The sequence below is a fragment of the Augochlora pura genome, chromosome 2 (assembly GCF_028453695.1).
Source record: "Augochlora pura isolate Apur16 chromosome 2, APUR_v2.2.1, whole genome shotgun sequence".
NCBI classification, from domain to species: domain Eukaryota; kingdom Metazoa; phylum Arthropoda; class Insecta; order Hymenoptera; family Halictidae; genus Augochlora; species Augochlora pura.
The window spans coordinates 12,822,415-12,841,117 of record NC_135773.1 but is presented as its reverse complement, the minus strand read 5'-3'; the positions used below and the strand labels follow the sequence as shown (position 1 = coordinate 12,841,117).

Genomic DNA, 18,703 nt, shown 5'->3' with positions numbered 1-18,703 from the left:
TTCTCAGTTATTCCTCTCGGGCGATACAATGTCTCTATATAAATATGTGATATAAATTTGTATATACATTCAAACTTCCCTCCTGCCGCCATAAATTGAAACGTATAGTCTAGTAGCGTGGTCGTAATATAAACAAGTGCCTATGTTCGCGTCGCTCATGAAACGTGATAACGTAACAACTGTAATAGGACGTTTTATAAAGTCTGCACTTGTATTACTGTTCTCATTGTTCTAAGAAACTTATAATATAAATCGGACATAATGGTTCTTAATCGACATGAACTTCCCATCGTCATAAGTATTTATGTGGCATTTTTATATGGGATGTACACGGATCCGAACAAACATCTTACTTGGAGCATGACGCCATTGTACCAGCTGCAGGTAGACAAGAAAGTGGAGGTAAGGTATCAAATTATTTTTATATACTCTTATATTTTCATATAATTCTAAAAGCAGATATTGTTGATATATATATATCTGTTTTTAATGTAGTTGTTAACTTGTTAATTTTGTACGCAATGAAAATTACGTATAACCTAAAAAGTAAGAACATATCCTAGAACATTTTCTGGTATTAACATTAACTGATTTTAAATTTATTGCAGTATTATATCCAAAAGGCATTGGAAGAAGAAGGAAAAAAACAGTAACATTTTGTGTACCATTGACATAAATGCCTTTCTTCGAGGGATTAACGTCATATTTAGTTAATGTGGATAAATTAAATTGTATATATCTATCTGTAAGAAGTACACTCTTGTAGATGTTGGTGAAATTATAATATACTGACAGATGTCATATAAAAGTGTTATAAGAAGTTATAACTAAAGTACTAAGTACACATGAATTACTTTTATGTATATCCAAATTAGTTTGTTTCTAGATATCCTATAGCAATATCAAACACAATGTCATTTATTTTACTCATTGTTTTCAGTATCAGTTTTTAATAACTAAACTACTTTTCATTACAAAATGTTAATTTCCGTTAATATGGATCAACACAGTTTTATTGATTTTTCCCACCTGTGGATGACATATAATGTTTTGGATATCTATGCATTTGTAATGATACAGTCCGATTATTGTTAGTCGAATAACACAACAAGTTATGATTGTAGGTACAGGACAAGAGGACATGTAAATAAAGTAATCTTGGGCTGATAGGTTTTGATGATTTATTAGAGTCCCTGGATCACCTTCCCCTGAGGCAGCCCATTCCAATAAGAAAGCCATCCTTTCTTTATCTCTTAATATTTACCATCTTATATCGCATACGCTTTTTGTTCCGCTGTCCATTTAAGAGCACCCTTTGGATATGGTACATTTACGCAAATGAGGAACGAGAAAACTGTGCGAACGGACAACGGATAATGAACCAATGCAAACCGAAATTGTTTTCACATCAGAATGTATATTTTATATACCTCGTCGAGATAATTGCGCTACCGTCGTTCGGTTATTTATCTAGATTTCGCGGGGACACGATGGTCGTGCGTACAAAAGTACATGAATGAATCAATTTTACATTATCTTTCTTTCTTTTCAGTATACTAAGCAAAGTGTGCCACGTACATTGCTTTTGTGGACTGGGCGGGTACCATGATGAACGTTTTAGCCAAAAAGAGTGTTGTAAACGTCACGCCACCATCGTGTCACCGCGACATACAACGAGTAACGGCGTTGTCGGATGCTGAAATTCGTTAACGATTACAAAAGGAGGACGAGTAACATTCTCTCCACGTAACGAGCGCCATATCTTTCTGGCTATGTTTTCGCTTGACATGATTTTTCGTGAACGGAAAGGATGCAAAATATTTCCTATCATGTAGTTTCTCTGACTTAATCGAGAACTGAAAATGAAAGATGGAATGGGCACGATTGATTACAGCACGCAGCATTATTATAACTGACGGACACACGAAGGCGGGTACATGGATACATACTGAATGCAGAAACCATCGTGATCCGATGATACGTGTTTTGGAAACGTAAAAAGAAAAGTAAGTGTTTTTCGTTGCTGCTTCGCCTTCCCGCTAAGTTTCCCTGTTCATTAAACAGAGCCCACTGCAAATTATAAAGACTTTTAGCCTGGATTGCGCATATCTCGCTCTATTCGCTAAAACACCAGGCAACATCGGGCCGCAAATGTATATATGATCATGTTCTATGTACACTCGTCGTATATATATGTATATATATAATATATATAATATGTATGTATACATATATATAATATTCATATAATATATATACATATACATATATATACATGTATAGTATGTGCAATTGTATGTGCAATATAGTCTGCGGATACAAGTTTCGAATGCAATAATATCTTACACGTGCGCGTAACTGTTGGATGCGAAAAGAAGACGAACGACCGGAACGGAAACGACAAATTCTAGAAGTGGTGATCGACGGCAATAAACGGATGCTTCGTGTGACGCCGGCGCGACGAAGAACACCCATGCCTTTAATTACAATGACAACAATGACGGCGATCGTGACAAAGGCAAAGACAATGATAAAACAATGCCGACAACAATTGCGTAGCTGTATTAGTATCGTTTTTCCCTTTTCTCCGCGTCGATTGCCAGTCGAGCAGCCCCAGAGGCCTGCCGCGAAACGAAGAAAATAGTTCGCAGTCGCCGCGCGATGCTGGCCAAAATCCAAGATCGATTTCCGACGAAGACGCCCAGCTACCTAGGCGGAGAGCTAAGGACGGCCCCATCTCATCTCGGATTCAACCCCGACCTCCGTTGAACATACTAACGACGTTCTAGGATCAAAATTCTACACATCTGGCTGCCGTTCGTACAAACGGCAGAGACCCTCGAATGGCAAGCGACGCGTGCTCGGTTCATGCGGCAAATACGTTGGTGCAACACGTAGTCGCGGACTTAAGATTCTATCTAGTAATTCGTGGTAGTAATGATATTCGAGCGTTGTCGTTCTGACACAATGATATGGTACATGGCACAATGATTCAACGACGAGAGATCTCTGATCGACTTCTCCCGTTTGCCTGTCTCCAGTTCGCGCGAGATTCTCTTGTTATATACTCCTCCCGGTTGCTTCAGACACCTGTTCGATAGCACTGCTGCCGATAATAGAGTAATACGCTCGTCAACGGCTTTGCCACCTAATTATCCCTCTCCTTCGCTCGCTCACACTGTGTCACGTCGCGCGCGTTTTCCCGGCTTATCGATCGAACCCTGTTAGCCTCCTACACGTCGCGCGGAACGAAATTACCCCCCTATGTATTCCGAAGACGGTCGATTTGCCGAGAAGCAATTAAAGACAGAGATACATCGTCTCGGGTATCGGAGAATCGTAAAAAAAAGAGAAAAGAGAAACCGGTTCATGATCCGCGAAGATGAATTGCAAAATCTACCGAACGATGGCGACGCGACGCGATTGATTGCGGGCCTATTCAATTCGAGGACGCGCGTATGCATGCAGATGGATTTCACCATGAATTTTAATCGAATCGAGATTGCGATCAACCCAGCCAGAAACGTCGGGGATCAATCAAATATTACAGAGAACGAATGAGAGAACCGAAAATTCGACGAAACACTCGGTAATGATGGATGTCGATCGATCAACGAGAGGCGTTTCAGTGTTTGTGGTAGGCAGAGAGGGGTTTGATGACGATGGAGATTTCAATCGTACAAGCGGCTCAGATAATAAGCTCCTCGTGTGAGTGAACGAACGAAAGTGAAACATTTATTAATAAAGACCTGGGTATTCGGTATCATAGATATTATTCTTTTTTTTTGTGTTGAATGTGCGTGTTTGACTCGGATACAATTGCTTTTTAGGTTCACCTATACTCGGAGGCTGCGCAACGATGTGTCGTTAATGTACTCCTCGTTTACTCCTCGTTCGCTGGTTATTTACGCGTGAAAAATTTTGATAACAACGGTGGCACACTGTTTCCGTGTGGACGACGAAAATGTACTCCTCACTCGTTACGATTTATTAATTACCTAGTAAACACGCAGTCATCCGCATATGTACGCACAGAATTACGCGATCCTTTAGTTATTATTTGTTCTTTTTTTTTCTTTTGCTGCAAATGTGTTTCTTCGTCGCATGATTACAAATGTACTTCTTAATATGCTTTTTTTTTTTACTTACGAAACACAAACATTCCGTCGTATTTTTTTTCCTTTTAATATATTTGTTAGGTACATTATATACGCGTCGTACGATTCTTCAAGCATAGTATTGTCAACGGTTGTGTATATATTTGTCCTTCATTTTCCACCTCGCCTTGTTTCACTCTTTCTCTTCGCATCGCTCGTTCGTTTCTTTTCCTTTTCTTTTTCTTTTCTTTTCTTTTCGTTTTTGTTAAATCTTTTCTCCGGTTTCGTGCTTCCTCTCCGACACAGCTACGACGCACAGTATTCGACACTCGGATCTCACCCTTTCTTTGGTTCTGCGCTCGTGTCGGCGTGCCGGACGCAAAAGCTCGCGGTGACAGCCCGCGCTCTCGTCGAACAAAAACAACCAACACTTGACCCTATTTCATTGTACGCGCCCCGCTTTTGTTCTTCTTAAATTCGGTGCTTTTTTTTTTTTTTGGAGAACAATGGATCGATTCGTGCAACGAGACCAATGGATATGCAATTTTAGGAAGATGCGTCTAAGACCGTTTCAGACGTGTACTCGAATGATTAGTGGGCATGCTTCGTCGATCGTAGACTAACGATGATCATTGCCGGCGTATTTAACCCTTCGGGGACCGTCCCACCCTCTAATTGAAAAAGAAAAAAAAAGAAACACCAGAAATATCGACTAAAAGCTAACGCTACCTTTAAATCTCTAGACACACACATACACACACGATATGCATCGTACCACGGCCAACAATCTAATAACGATATTACCAACGCCAACACCGTAACGACATAACAACCCTCGAAATTGTACACTTTAGTACCATGACGTCCTCGTACTCCGGTGTGAAACGAATTGAAATGAAAGTGAAGCACGCGCGGGTCCCGTCCAGGGTTAAATCTCAATGTAAAAATATTGTTCCGAGCAACGTTTCCGCGTTAAATGATAAAGTTCGCTACGACAAGGTGTCCCCCCCCCCCCCCCATATTATTTTTGGTTTTGTACGATTGTGTGACCACGCGTGAACCGATGCGACTCTGCATGAATTTGGGCGAAAATATTTACTTTCAACACAGTGGCGGACGCTTCGTCGTTCTCTCAAATCCCTCGTGGCTCGCCTGGATCCTCTTCTAAGCGTGATTCGTTGCCCGCGAATGCACTTTTGCGTCCCCCGTTTCGTATCGGTAAAACCTTATTACTGTCCTCGTTCGATATCCCCCCCCCCCCCCCCCCCCCCCCCCCCCCCTCCCCCACGCGGCCATGGATCGCGAACACCGTGATTTCGGCGCACCGTCGTTGTGACGACCGTTTTTGCGGGCCGTTCACTCTTATCACACACCGACGAGACTCTTCGGACGTTTAACGAGTATAGAGAATAGAAATCGAAATGTCTTTTAAAAGAGAAAAATACTGTTGCTATTGGGATCGGTGTGATCACGTACATGCGTTCTGGTGTCGGGTTGTATGAGCGATTTTTCCCCCGTATGCAAGGTCTCTTTCCGTTTATTCTTTTTCCCGTGTGCGACCCAGTCGTCGTGTTTCAATTTGTCACGGACACGTTCCGATACGTTTTAATCTGTAAGAAATGTGGATGTCCCCTCGTAAATGTTCTCCTTCCCACGTGTGATGCGAATGTACGTGAAACACGTGTACGTGTGTATATGTATACGTTATGTATGTTCATTGTTTTGTTTGTGTACTTTAAGGGGTAATTATCACAGAATACACGAGATATTTTTTTTCATTAAGCTTACGAGATATTAATCGAAGCGGAGAGTAGGAGGAAAAAATGGCGGTCAACCCCGTCTACGAGGCGCAATTGCCGAGTGACCTGGAAATTCGACGCTACCAGCGTGAAACATAAAAGGCCGTTCCCATTTCGTCGACGGACTTGGTTCTGGGCGCCGAATTCGCCGGCCCTTTCTCTTCGTAATTAGTATGTACTTAGGCAGCGGAGAAAATAGACACTTTTACAAATGAATATGATGGCGAGATCGCGGACCCGTGTATCTTTCTTTCTTTCTCTCTCTCTCTCTCTTTCTTTCTTTCTTTTTTTCTTTCTTTCATCTACCATTCCCTTTCAGCCCGGTTGTTCCATTTTTCTTATCCGTTTACGTCGGTGACGGCTGTTGTTGTTTCCTCTTGGCAACGCGTGAATGGCCCCGAGCTCGGAGAACCGTGTTCAGCCTCGATCGTTCGCGCCTCGCGGACCGATGCGACGTTCCTCGGGCGTCGACGTGGATCGAGCTTGAACACGCTTCGAACGAATTTCGAACGGCACAGATCTGGGCACTTTTTAGATCTAAGGATTCTCTAACTGCGTCGAGAGTTTCACAAACGAAAGAAGTTAAAAACCCTTTTGACGTCTCTCTCTCTCTTTCTCTCTATTCTGTTCTACGATATTCCATGATGAGGGCGCTGAGGAACGCATGATACTCGAGGGTTACGTGTTTTTAGAGAGAATTTCGAAAAAGTGTGCGCGCCGTACAACACGGGGATAATTACGCGAGCGTAAATGAAATCGTACTACGCGAAAGTCCTGCGCCTGACCTGTGTCGCGTGTAGATCCACGCATCCGGATGTGGAAAGCACCTCTTGTCTACCTAAGATGGCCGAACGCTGTTTTTCTGGTTGGCTCCCCCCCCCTCTCTATCTCTCTCTCTTTCTCTCAATCTCACACACACTCTCGCTCTCCTTCTCTCTCTCTCTCTTTTTTTTAAACACTCTTCCCCTCTCCGAATCTTTCACGTTCTCCCGATGTTCCTCTCCAAAACGAAAATCCCGCGCTCGCAGCTAGATCAGCGTTTAGACACTATACACAATACGTAAGTATATCTAGACGTACTACGTAGTAGAAACTTTTTTGGATATAATCATGTAATCTCTGGAATTGTATATCTGGCCGGGCCGCGAGGGCCGGTGAATGAAATTCATTAGGTTCAAAGTCGCGTGCATCATTGTGTTATTATTAGTTTCCTCTTTTTTCTATTTTCGATAGTTTTCTCTGGAGATCCGGTCGAAGCTTCGTAGCAAGGACAACGACGAACTTCGTCGCCGGGCTCGTCGAATCGCGTTGGACTGTCCGCACTGATGACGGATTCTGGGGGACCGTTCGTTGCTTGTTCACCCTCGATCCCCGCGATCTCTTTATCCGGGCTTCTGGGATCCTGTACAAGAGCCGCGGACTCGATCGTGGCCTTTGCGAACTCTGTCCGCGAAAGGAGGACCCTCGATCTATATACAAGAGTAATATCGATGAGATATCAAGCGAATAGACAGAGAAATATTAACGTTCGTCAATCTTTTTTTTTTTTTATCGAAGCTTGCGTTCCATCTCCTCGTGTATATATTTGGCTCACACAAAAAGCAATGGTCGTCGGGAGAGTGTCGAAGTTATTATGAATATTTAAGTACTATAGAGCTACAACGATATAAAGTTTAATTTCGAAAAAGTTTTGGTCGATGATTCGTGGACACGGTCCCCGGGCGTCGATCGAGCGCCGGGCTCTGTGCTTCGCGCGATAAAATATGTACAGAATATTGTACGTCGATCGGGGATCGAGGGTGAACACCGGGTTGGTGCAAGTTGCGTGTTCGTTCTGTTTCTCTGTTGCTTCGTGTCTCTCGTGTCAGAGGTGATCGAGTCAGGACCGGAGAGATGATTCGAGGAGCGTGCTCGAAGCGTTCGAGCGGACCTCGCTCGCCATTCACCACAGCAATCAGACTCTTACGATCTCTTGTTAAATCCTTACAATAAGAACGTATTTTACATTACAATGCCTATTTATTACTAACGGCCCGCCGCGAGTGACGTCGCGGCGCGCCTATTGGTCGTACGCAATGCTACGTTTAAACTTGTTATTAGAAAAAACTTCTTCGTCAACAATGTGTTTCTCACGTGTTTATCTACAAGTAAACTCGTCTTCCCGAACAAACGGCCTAAAACGTCGTCTCGCACGAGGGTCTATATTTTTAATTAGTATGCGTTTTACATTCGCCTCGTTGCTGCGGCGCGATTTTCCCGCTCCCTTAACCGAAACACGACCGATATCGCTTCGCGTTCCGTTTTTTTTGCATCGGTCTCTCTCACCGTTCCCGCTATCTCGGACCCGGAAAGCCTATACGATCCTCTTCCTCATTTCGTGATCTCGATCGTCGACGCGGTTGACGTTTCCTTTTCGGATCCGTGGACGTCGAGGTATAATCGCGTTCGACGCATTTTTATGCCTAATTCGACTCCCCCCGCTCCTTCCTCTCCATCTCCACCTCCACCTTCTTCTCCTCGTTCTCCTCCTCCTCCTCCTCTCTCTTACATTACGAATATTACCAAATATATTGCGTACTGGCAGCACTGTTTTCACGTTTCGCGTCTATACGGAACACTCTCCGATACCTGAGGCGTCGTATTCTCCATCGTCGCGGCACTTAATTGAATAAGAGTCCGGTGTGTTCTTCCGTGTTCACCAATCCTGAGCTTCTTTTCTCTCATCCTGTCGCTTTGAACCGCCGTCGAAAAGTACCCCTTTCTTTTGTATACTGCGTTTACCCAATGGACGAACGTTTCGACTCGGTACCTGATATTCAGCGCATTTATACGATATTATCTTAGGAGAACGGCCTCCAGAAGGATCTGTGCCGTCCTCTCGTTACGATCGATTCTTTTGTTTGTATGTTTTCTTTTCTTTTCGTTTTTTTTTTTTTTATTTAGGGACGGGACTAAAGCTCTGTGATTCGTAAAAAAAAGAGAGAAGAACACGCTCGACCGGAAGCTGACTGCGCGGGATATCGGATAGATATGGCGTCTCTCTCTCTCCCCCGCTGATCGAGTCGCTGTTTTCCGCGGCCATTACGCTCTCCATCGGCGATCCGTTTTGTTTCTCTTCGCGCGTGCCTGTGTATAACGCGCCGTTGTTCTCGTTCGCGTGTTTCCTGTTCTCCCGGTTGTGTTTTCTCGTCGACGCGACAACGACGATTCCCGATCTCGATGTTCTCGACAACGACGGCCGAACGCTTCTCGTCCTCCCTCCTGTGGACAAATGCTCCCTCCTTCACACCTCCGAGCTCTTTCCAAACTCGAAGGACGCATCGCTTCGCTGTCGGCTTTAGCATTGGGTGTCCGAGCTTCAGGTGGGGTTCGGCAACGGTGTCTCCTGCCTGATGTCGCTCTTCAGCTTCACGAACTCCTTCGCGATCTCGTCGTTGTTCCTCTGCGACAGGATCCTCAGAATCGTCCAGCCCGTCTCGTCCATCTGTATACGTTTGCCGAGCGACAGCCAGCAGGCGCACGAGCCCTCCTCGACGATGTCCTTCAGCTGCATCACCGCGACGCCGACCAGTCTGTCTTCTCTGGCGAAACAGTAGTCCTTCACGCAGATGTGAAGCTCGTAGAAGTCCAGCTGCTGTTGCTCGTTGCCGATCATGCTGGAGAACGAAATGAACGTGTTACGTATTTGGTGAGAAAAGTGCCTGGAGATTTGACTACAGGGTTTGCATTCCAAAGTCATCTAGTATTACTCTTCATTATTTTGATGGTACAGTAAGATTCATGCAATTGTATTTAATTATTACAACACGATGATTACGTTAATATATGCCGTTGACATTTAAAATAATTAATTTTACTCTCCAAGGGATGAATTTGTCATGTACACCCTGTACACATTTTACCAGTAAAATCTCATTGCATCTTGTACTTACAAATCGAAGCTCTCGTTGAATTGCGGCGACCAGTTATTGCTCTTTGACTTCGTCGACTGTTTCCTCTTCTTTCCAGTCAAATGTGGTCCAATTAGGTTCACTTCAACATACGGCCTGAACATGCCTGTGGCGAGCTGCCACTTCAAATCGTTCGCAGCGACAACTGAAATGCAGGGCTCGATTATAATAGGTGTTATAGCGTGATCTCAATAACTGCGGTCATCGAGAGGTAATAGATATAACTAAGCACCAATAGTTTTTTATCGAACAGCTGATTAAACAAAAATGGTTGGTTCAAAGTCACCAAGACAATACAGACAACCCTTCTACAATAATTGTGACGAGGAAGAAGTTTATTAAATTGAGGTCGCATTAAATGAAAATAATATTTTTTGTCCCTTTTTTCGTTTCGCGTTATACGTAAATTTATATTTTTAATCCTAGAACGATCCCCTTTTATATTTTGACATTTGTGACATTGAGGGGTTGCTGATGACTCGAAATAAAATCTTAGCAATCTCAGTAATTATTTATTATTTCCAAAATATAAAATGTAAGGAAAGACTCAATATTTTAGTATTTATTTACTCATTCATAGAGAATTTAACAATGTTGTGGGGTCGCTGACAACCTCATGGGTTCGTTCTAGGGTTAATAAAAATTAAGTCGCTAATATTCTAAATAAATGAATTTAGAGAATTGTTTGTTTTTGATAAGATCTTGGAGTCTTCCCTTTCGTACTAGCTGTTTCTAGGAATTTTTTAGCGGCATATTTACCGTGTTGTAAAAGGGTTACCAGTAATTCGTAAAGATACGATTCGTACCTTTCACGGTGACCTTCTGTTCGCCGGTTCCGGGATGCGTGAACAGATCCACCTGGATGCTGACCTCCCCCACGGAGCCTTCGTCCGAGCCGGCGGTATCTGGAACTTCATAAACGATAATTAGATTCTTTGCTCACCGTCGTGTTAATCGAGCGTCTATGTGCTACGAAATAGAAAGGTAGAGCTTCGGTCGTTTCTATCCGACGCTATAATTCAAAAATTCGATGCTAAGATTCTCTATTTGGGTGTCTAGGTCTAGAGCAGATTACATGCTCTAACGGTATGCATGGAACGTTTGTCTTATAGAGTATACTCAGCGGAGGAGATGCAGTCTTGGATCAATACGAGCTAACGATCAAACGATCCTTTCCAAAGCAATTAATAATCGAGTCGTTGTTATCTTCCGCGAAATGCAGAGCAATCTCAAAACTAGGGATAATTGGATGGCTCCCGCGACTCTTGAACAAGTCTGCCGTGAATCTCGATTGTGGTCCTCGGTGGGCAAGTGCAATATCGTTCCCGTGGTGTTGTCGTTGCAGGTACACGTTGCCGTCGAACGGCATCGGGCCTGTCTAAAGTTTTAGGCGTGTTTGACCGAACGCTCCGCCGATATAGGTTAGGGCCGGTGTACAGTGTGCGTACACGGTTGCTGGAGCTGGTCCCGTTGGACAGTGTGTTACGCTAAACTGGCAGTGATCGGTTCAACAAAACTCACATCCGTGTAGGTGTACGTGTGTCTATGAAAGCCTTGAAGAAGATGACTGAAGGATGCGCACTGTGATTTTTGGCAAGGTTCTCCATAGTAGCAAGTAGCAGCGGCAGTAGTGATAGCAGCAGCGCTACCTAATACAACTATCGATCACCGAGACGATCACATTCGGGACATGTTCTCGACCCTTTCGATAGTACGACCATGATCAGATCGAACTCAACTGGCAGCTCAAGGTCGCACTTTATAGTCAATCTTTTATCACTAGACTGTGGATTCTTATATAATAAATAGTGGAGTGTTGCATAGGTCTCTTGCATAATTTATATTATCAACACATGGTCTGAACTAATATTATATAAAATATTTGATATATTGTCGTAATCAAAGAAATATTTATGCAGCTGTTTTAGGTAAACACATGTTACTGTCTTATGTAATTTGGCCTACTTCTGATATTTGAGCGGAACATTTGAGAGCGTTACAGCTGCACAACAATCCGCAGTCTATTTATGACTTTGTATAGCCAGTTGAGCTTGATGTGTGTACGGGAAGCTTAGCTTATGCTACCAGCGCGCTGCAGCGGACCGACTGAGGCTCGAACGCGCCGATTAGGGTCTAAGCATTTGCTTCGCGCGCTATGTCGTTTCAGTAAACTTTTACAAGCTGTCATAACATCGAAAGGGTCTCCGCGATGGCCGTCACGCATAGTTTATGCTCGGGACAACACATTCGGACTTGGTGACATGAGTTCGTGTCATAGAAGGGTTATCGAGTCAACAATTTGACGAAGTACAAATATTGAAGCGTAAATCAGAATCCTTTATAAACATTTTACTCGAAACTGCAAGACATACTTGCGTAAACATTTTCAAGATGAAGGTCTTCATGGTTACAAGTGCTTCTGATGATTATATGATTGTATTTAATGGGAACGTTCAAAATGTTATACTTCAAGTTTTCACGCGTTTTTAAATTTACTTCTTTTTAATTGACTAATAAAACATTATTGTACATTACTGTGATTAAAATTTAAATATTGATCACTTCACGCCACCTATTTTGATACATTTAAATAATTTAAAAATGAATTAATATTAAATAATTGATCAAATATTCACTATTTAATATTTCAATACTTGAATATTTAATATTTAATTTAATATTAAAATATTGAATATTTCATATGTTAAATATTGAATATAATATTGAAATATAAGAGTATTCAAATGGAGTAATTATATCAACGAACACCCTCGCTATTTTTCATCGTTTTCTTCGTATTCAATGTAAGTAACCACGAAGACTTTCAACGTCGTTCGGAACTGCTGCACGAGGCTAAATGAAAAAAGGAACGATGTCAGAACATCAGCGAAGATTCACATCACCAGCGAACGAGGTGTCCTTGTCCGACAGCCAACGCGTCGAGCGATTTAATAAAAAAGAAATGAAACACCGGACGCGTGTTATCATGTGAACCAATGATGATATGTATATTAGGTAGTAACAATAAAAAGTATAAAAGAACGTAGGATAAGTTGTAGTCCCTATGAGACACCTCGGTGAGTAATGCAATAAACGAACAGTCCACTACGTCCTAAACGAGCGCCTAGATGTCGAAAGTGACCGTAAGTCAGCCAAGAATTTGTTCCGAGGCTTCTGCTCTAAGAGTAGTGCACTCTGGTACCTTGTCGACTCTCTCGGCGAAGAGAGGGCTTGTTCTGGCGAAGGGGTTCCTCGAGGCTTTCCATACCCTCGGCTCCTTCCCCTTCGTCACCGCCTCTCTCGCTGCTCATCGAACGCTGACGCTGACGTAGCTTTGACGCATTGTTCAGCGGCACTGTCGCGACAATTCACGTTACGTCGGTTGGATTTTTTTGGTCAGAGATGTGAACGCGCGTCGGCGATATACTCGCGCGAGTGTCCGATAGCGATATCAATGCGTGTGGTAAAATGGTCCGCGAATGTTTTCGTACGCGTAGAACGAACGTGTATGGCGGCAGTTTTGTTTGACAATTGTATTAATGGTGAATTTTGACGGAGTCACGATGACGTGTTTTATTGTCATATGATTTAATATTGTCGGAAATTTTGGTGTACTGCAGTAAAGAACAGAAATTCTTTTGGTACATAGGGGACCTAAATAGCATATGTTGCTATAGCAATGGTATCAGTGAACCCTTCGGTGTAGACAGAAATATTAATTTGGTTGGGTTTATACAAACATCAATTTTTTAATAAACCGGGTTTCGAATTTTTACCAAAACAAAATATAATTAAAACAGTGAGAAATGTTTATACTTGTTTCTTTAAATTTGTTGTCTTATCTGGTTAGGCATGATTATGTTTGAGGGAATAGTATTTAATTCTATTTTTCTGTTATTAATAGTAAGCTGGAAAAATTGCTCGGGTTAGATGAGACACCCTGTACACATATGGAGCTACACGAGTATAGTCGAATAGAATACACTCTCTGGAAAAATAGATGAGTACAAAAAATACCAAAATAATTGAAACCCGTACAGTTTTAAACTTCGTCTAATATTTATGCAACTAGAAAAATAATACAAAAGAAAATATATTCTGTACGAAGTAAAAAAAAATAACAAAATAGTTTCAAATCGTACAAAATCTATATTTAACGCAATTTTTATAGAAAATATGATTTGAACGTGAAAATATCGTCATTGAATTGCTATTGGTCAGATTAATAGTTTGATTCCCAGATATTACTATCTATATTGTTATATTAATTTTTAAGTATTTATAAAGTGCTCGCAAACGCAATTTTTTTTATTTGAAAAATCGATTTCCGAATTTCACAAACTCATAAGAAAAAAAAACAGTTTTTAACCGCGGTTCTTTAAAAACTGACAAATGGTATTAGTCGGAAACTTATAATTAATAATCGGCTCACCTTGATTAACTTGCGACGTGACGAAAGTCTTGATGAGGGTGTCAGTTGTTTGCGTGTACAAGCTAAGAGCGTATCGCAAGCTCTGCAACTCTGGCGACTTCTCCAAGAACGTTTTCTTCAAACCGTTTCCACCTGCATGGAAGTACTGCTTGATCGTGTCGAGCGCGACCTCGAGGACCGCGCACTGTTTCGGTGACAAATTCTTCTCTACTTCCTTGGAAATATCCTGGACACGTAACACATTTCATTATCAATAAGATATCAATTTCACTAACTCAAATAAATAAAGGACAGACATTACTAGTTCGAGTACAGTTTCACCAAAACCAAGTGATTGTTATTTTAGCATCCAGAACCTAATTAATATCTAAACAAAGCTAATACATTTTCAGGTAATAATAGTTCAAATCTATTTAATATTCTATTGCAAATCTGCTTCAAAATTTATATAAGGATCTATTAAAGATCTACTAAAGTTTTAATATATATAAAAATCTATTATAATTTTAAATATAATGTATATTTAAACTTCTATTAAGAATATATTATAATTCATATTATCAGATATCTTTAGTCAAAATTACACGTTGTCAAGAAGATTATATACAATATTACGAGTATATTTAAAATTTCAAATTAATCTACATCTTTGTACGTAAATATTTTACACAAAACTCAGAACATAGAAGAATAAAAAAATCGCTCACCATTACACCGCTGAGAGCATTCTTCATATCCGGTTTGCTCACCATGTGGTTCTTGAACAGCTTCGACATGTCCTCTATCTTGGCGTTCGCGGCCAGATTCTTGGCGTTGTCCGTCAGATTCTTGAACATCATCTGCAAAATCGTAGAATGAGTATAAACGTCTCAACGAGTCGTTCATAGCCTTAACAACATCGGAAACGTACGCTCTTGTCGGTCATGGGCGGCAACACGACCGTCTTCTCCAATATTCTCATGACGATCTTCCATAGTTCCTTGAGCAGCCTCTTCAGTACAGTCTTCTCGCAAGATTGAGCGTACAAGGACAGACTTCCGTCGAGAAGAACCATCAACGGTCGCAGCACTTCGTCCGCTTCCACCGCGACGTTGTTCCTCTGCGCCGGCTGCGACAATTGCACTTGGCCGCCGCCCTTGATTGCCAGTAACAAGTCTCCTAACTCTTTCACCGACGCGGTTATCCTCGGCTCCAGGCTCTTCGCGAACAGTATCGCCAGGTCGTCGAGCGATCCGTTCAGTTGTTGTTGAAGCTCCTTCAAAATGTTTGCCGCGTCTTCCTCCAGCTTCTCGCCGCCCATCGACTCGAACATCTTCTCCAATTGTACTCGAAGCTGCTGGATGTTGTTCATCAGGATACACGCCTGAAAGGAAGACGTTCGTTTTAGTTGGCGAATTGCTACCGAGTGCTAGGATAAAGCTGCAAGGGTTGCAATCATCGTGTCACGTACGATTCGTTCTTCTTTCATATGGCTCGGGAACTCGTTCTTCACGATGTCAGCGTACGCGACCAACACCTTCACGATGGTCTTCGCGAACCTCTTCATGTACCTCTTCCAAATCTCTGGGTCCGGGCATTCTAGTTTCGATACTACGTCGAAGCATTGGGTTAACTGCGTGAAGACGTCGACGACGGAGACGCTGAACAGCGCGTGCTCGCTGCTCTTTTGGAACTGTAATTAACATTAAACGTCAGCAGAGCTTCGACACAGAAGGACATTGGAGGGAGGGGGTTTTCAAGTTTGAGATTCTAATTATATGCTATTTTTTTCATTGTATAAATCAATGTTTTCCTATCGACGTTATCGTAAATGAGATTTGTCGAATTAAACTTGTAGAAGATAATCTACTGAATCCATTTTAGGAATAAGTTTCCACGGACCGTCAAACTCAAGGGATCCAGTTTTAAAGAAATAAGAGCCGGGCGATACTCACTCCATCCTTCTTGTCTCTGTTGAAGGCACCATGGAGATATTCTAATGAGACGTCGTCGTTCTCGTTCAGCCATTGCATCACGAACGGCTCGAACCACGCCGGGTATTCCGGCACGGCTGCCTTGAGCGTCGGCACATCTTCCACGTAGTTGGTGTACAACCACTTGACCTTGAAGTGTAGGTTCATGTAGGCCGAGGACTTGCAGAGCCTGTGCTGCTCGTGCTCCTCCAGCGCGTACTTCATGTCCACCGCGAACAATGACCACATAGTGGCCGCTGACAGTTGACCGATATTCAACTCCTGTGGGAATTGATTAAGGACCGGCGCGTAGCTGTTCTTGTCCTCTTCGATCACCGAGACGATCAAGGCGATCAGCTTGTGCCAGAAGTCGACGGTCTCGAGCCGTGGCCCGTGGTCCTCCGCGTCCCTCTTCGACTCGCTCGGGTCCGCCTGGAACTCTCTGTTGTAGATGTCGTAGCAGTTCTCGAAGAGGAACTGGTAAGTCGAGCGAAGGCAAGCCTTCACGCAGTCCTTGACCACGGTGCTCGCCCTCGGCGGGCTCGACAATTCCTGGACCTTCATCCGGAAGAACGTGATGCTGGTCAACAGGTCAACCGTGCTCTTCAGATCCATCAGTTTCTCTTGACTCGACGCCGGGAAATTGTTTCTGTACATCGACAGGTCGATTCGCAGGGAATTGTGCAACTGGTCCAGTAATTTCACGAATTTCTCTTTCTGGAACGGGAGAAACGGGCCGTGAACGGTGGAAACTGTATCTCGCCTCGGTATCGAGTTTCCATAAATTATGGAAACTTTATGACGACAGGAAAGCTCGTCTTCTTTTGAGAAACCATTACTTTGCCAGAGAGAGAAAGAGAGAGAGAGAGAGAGAGAGAGGGAAGGAGAGAGTAATATCCTACTTATCCTCGTGGAAAATTTTTGAACGATGGCTTGCTCCGTCGTCGACGTGACGTGAAAATCGTAACAATCAATTTATTGGAATCAAATAGCTTTTTTAAAATCATTTTAATATATCCGATATTCTTAAATTCCATTAATCTCTTCGCTGCTTTAACTTTCTGTCTTATCTATCTAAAAACGTAAAATCTCCAGCCTATAAATGCAATTTTTCTAATATTTTTGAAATAGCCATTCAGCCAAAGAACGGGACTTGAATTTTTCATAGCGGTAATCTCATCTTAATTTCAAGGCCTAACGGATCTTTGTTGATAACGCAGCTGCATAAGAAGAAATTATTTACGCTCCAGTAATATTTCCTATTCCCGATGGCGATCGTGAAAGGGGGAATCGTGGATCGCCGGGATTAAGGAAAATAATAGAGGTTCAAATGGAAGAAGAAACATCGAATCCTTGGAGACTGATTTGTCAGGTATGGTAAGGTGAAGTGTAGCCAAAGCAAATAAAGTTACCAACTAGGATAACGTCAAATATTCACTTTCTTTTGTAGAGATGATATTTCTGTGATAATGCTCTTTTTTGGATGTGCTTTCGACGAGAATTTAGACAAATTCTGATACATTGGGATTTTAGTGGCAGTTTATGATTAAAATTGATAATAAGTACAGTGGACGAAATGTATAGGGTCACTAATATCCTTTGGTTTCAAAAAGCTTCCTCAAAATTTCGAGAAAAGTTTTCTGAAAAAACCATTGAAAAGTTTCCTGAAATCGAAATCATTTGATCTGAGTTGGAGAACATGAAAAAGGTCATCTTTTCCAACGAGAAGAAGGTTATGTCGAAGTAGCTACTGTCCTCATGCAAATTTCACTGTACAGTTATTCGCTTCATTATTACTATATAACCTTTTCATAACTTTGGAATACCCCTGACATAATCTTGACATAACCTTGAAATTATGAAAAAATTATCTTACTATTTTACAAAAAAAATAAGAGAATTCTTTGTTTAACAAGTTGTCTTTTAATTCCTCATTATTCCCTTATATACCAACCCGACTTTTAATTTTTCAAACAGGATACTTAGCTCCATTCAATAAAAAATATTATCTTTCCTACACCAATTTCATCCACTATGTTATTATCAGAGAATATTCTTGTTCCTCCCGTTCATCGATCCAAGCAAAACAACATCTCCAGAAGCAACGAGTTCGAGGCTCATCTCCCTTTCCTCCATCCGCACCGTCGTCCAGGAGTTCATTTCTTTTTAGAATTCGTTGAAGCTTGTTTCGCGAATGACCAAGTCAGCTATTTTTTATAGACGTCCTCCGAAGACAACCGCCCCCCTCCCAAAAGTCATGCATAATTCAAGAACGTTGGAAACAGTATCAGAATTTGTCCTCCTCAAGAAGTGTACCCGTAAAATTTATATGACTGCATTAAGCGTTTGCACTGGAATTACTTCTCCGGAGGAAAAACGAGCGGGTCCAGTTCTTCGAAAGATATATTCACATTTTAAGCGATACGGCAAACCGAAGGGAGCGGTGTAACCGTCCTGCCTATTAAAATGAAAG

General features: G+C 42.2%; 1 protein-coding gene and 1 long non-coding RNA gene across 17 annotated transcripts in view; one reads left to right on the top strand and one right to left on the bottom strand.

Annotated features, from left to right (window-relative positions):
• Nucleotides 1-127: 127 nt before the first annotated feature.
• On the top strand, nt 128-1,169 carry LOC144476587 (uncharacterized). Its single transcript, XR_013495051.1, has 2 exons — nt 128-402; nt 609-1,169. It is a non-coding gene; the product is annotated as an uncharacterized LOC144476587 (long non-coding RNA).
• Nucleotides 1,170-5,383: 4,214 nt separating this feature from the next.
• Nucleotides 5,384-18,703, bottom strand: part of Unc-13 (protein unc13 homolog) — a 544,965-nt gene continuing 531,645 nt past the window's right edge. For 11 of the 16 annotated variants that reach the window (XM_078193392.1, XM_078193412.1, XM_078193401.1 and 8 more), the window contains 9 exons: nt 16,213-16,947; nt 15,729-15,950; nt 15,189-15,641; nt 14,986-15,117; nt 14,279-14,504; nt 13,049-13,201; nt 10,653-10,757; nt 9,829-9,991; nt 5,384-9,552 (listed from right to left, as the gene is read on the bottom strand). In XM_078193392.1, the coding sequence (XP_078049518.1) occupies nt 9,255-9,552; nt 9,829-9,991; nt 10,653-10,757; nt 13,049-13,201; nt 14,279-14,504; nt 14,986-15,117; nt 15,189-15,641; nt 15,729-15,950; nt 16,213-16,947 (2,487 nt within the window). In that variant the 3' untranslated portion in view covers nt 5,384-9,254. The remainder of the gene's footprint in view (nt 9,553-9,828; nt 9,992-10,652; nt 10,758-13,048; nt 13,202-14,278; nt 14,505-14,985; nt 15,118-15,188; nt 15,642-15,728; nt 15,951-16,212; nt 16,948-18,703) is intronic. The other 5 variants (XM_078193374.1, XM_078193366.1, XM_078193470.1 and 2 more) reach the window with 3 other exon arrangements.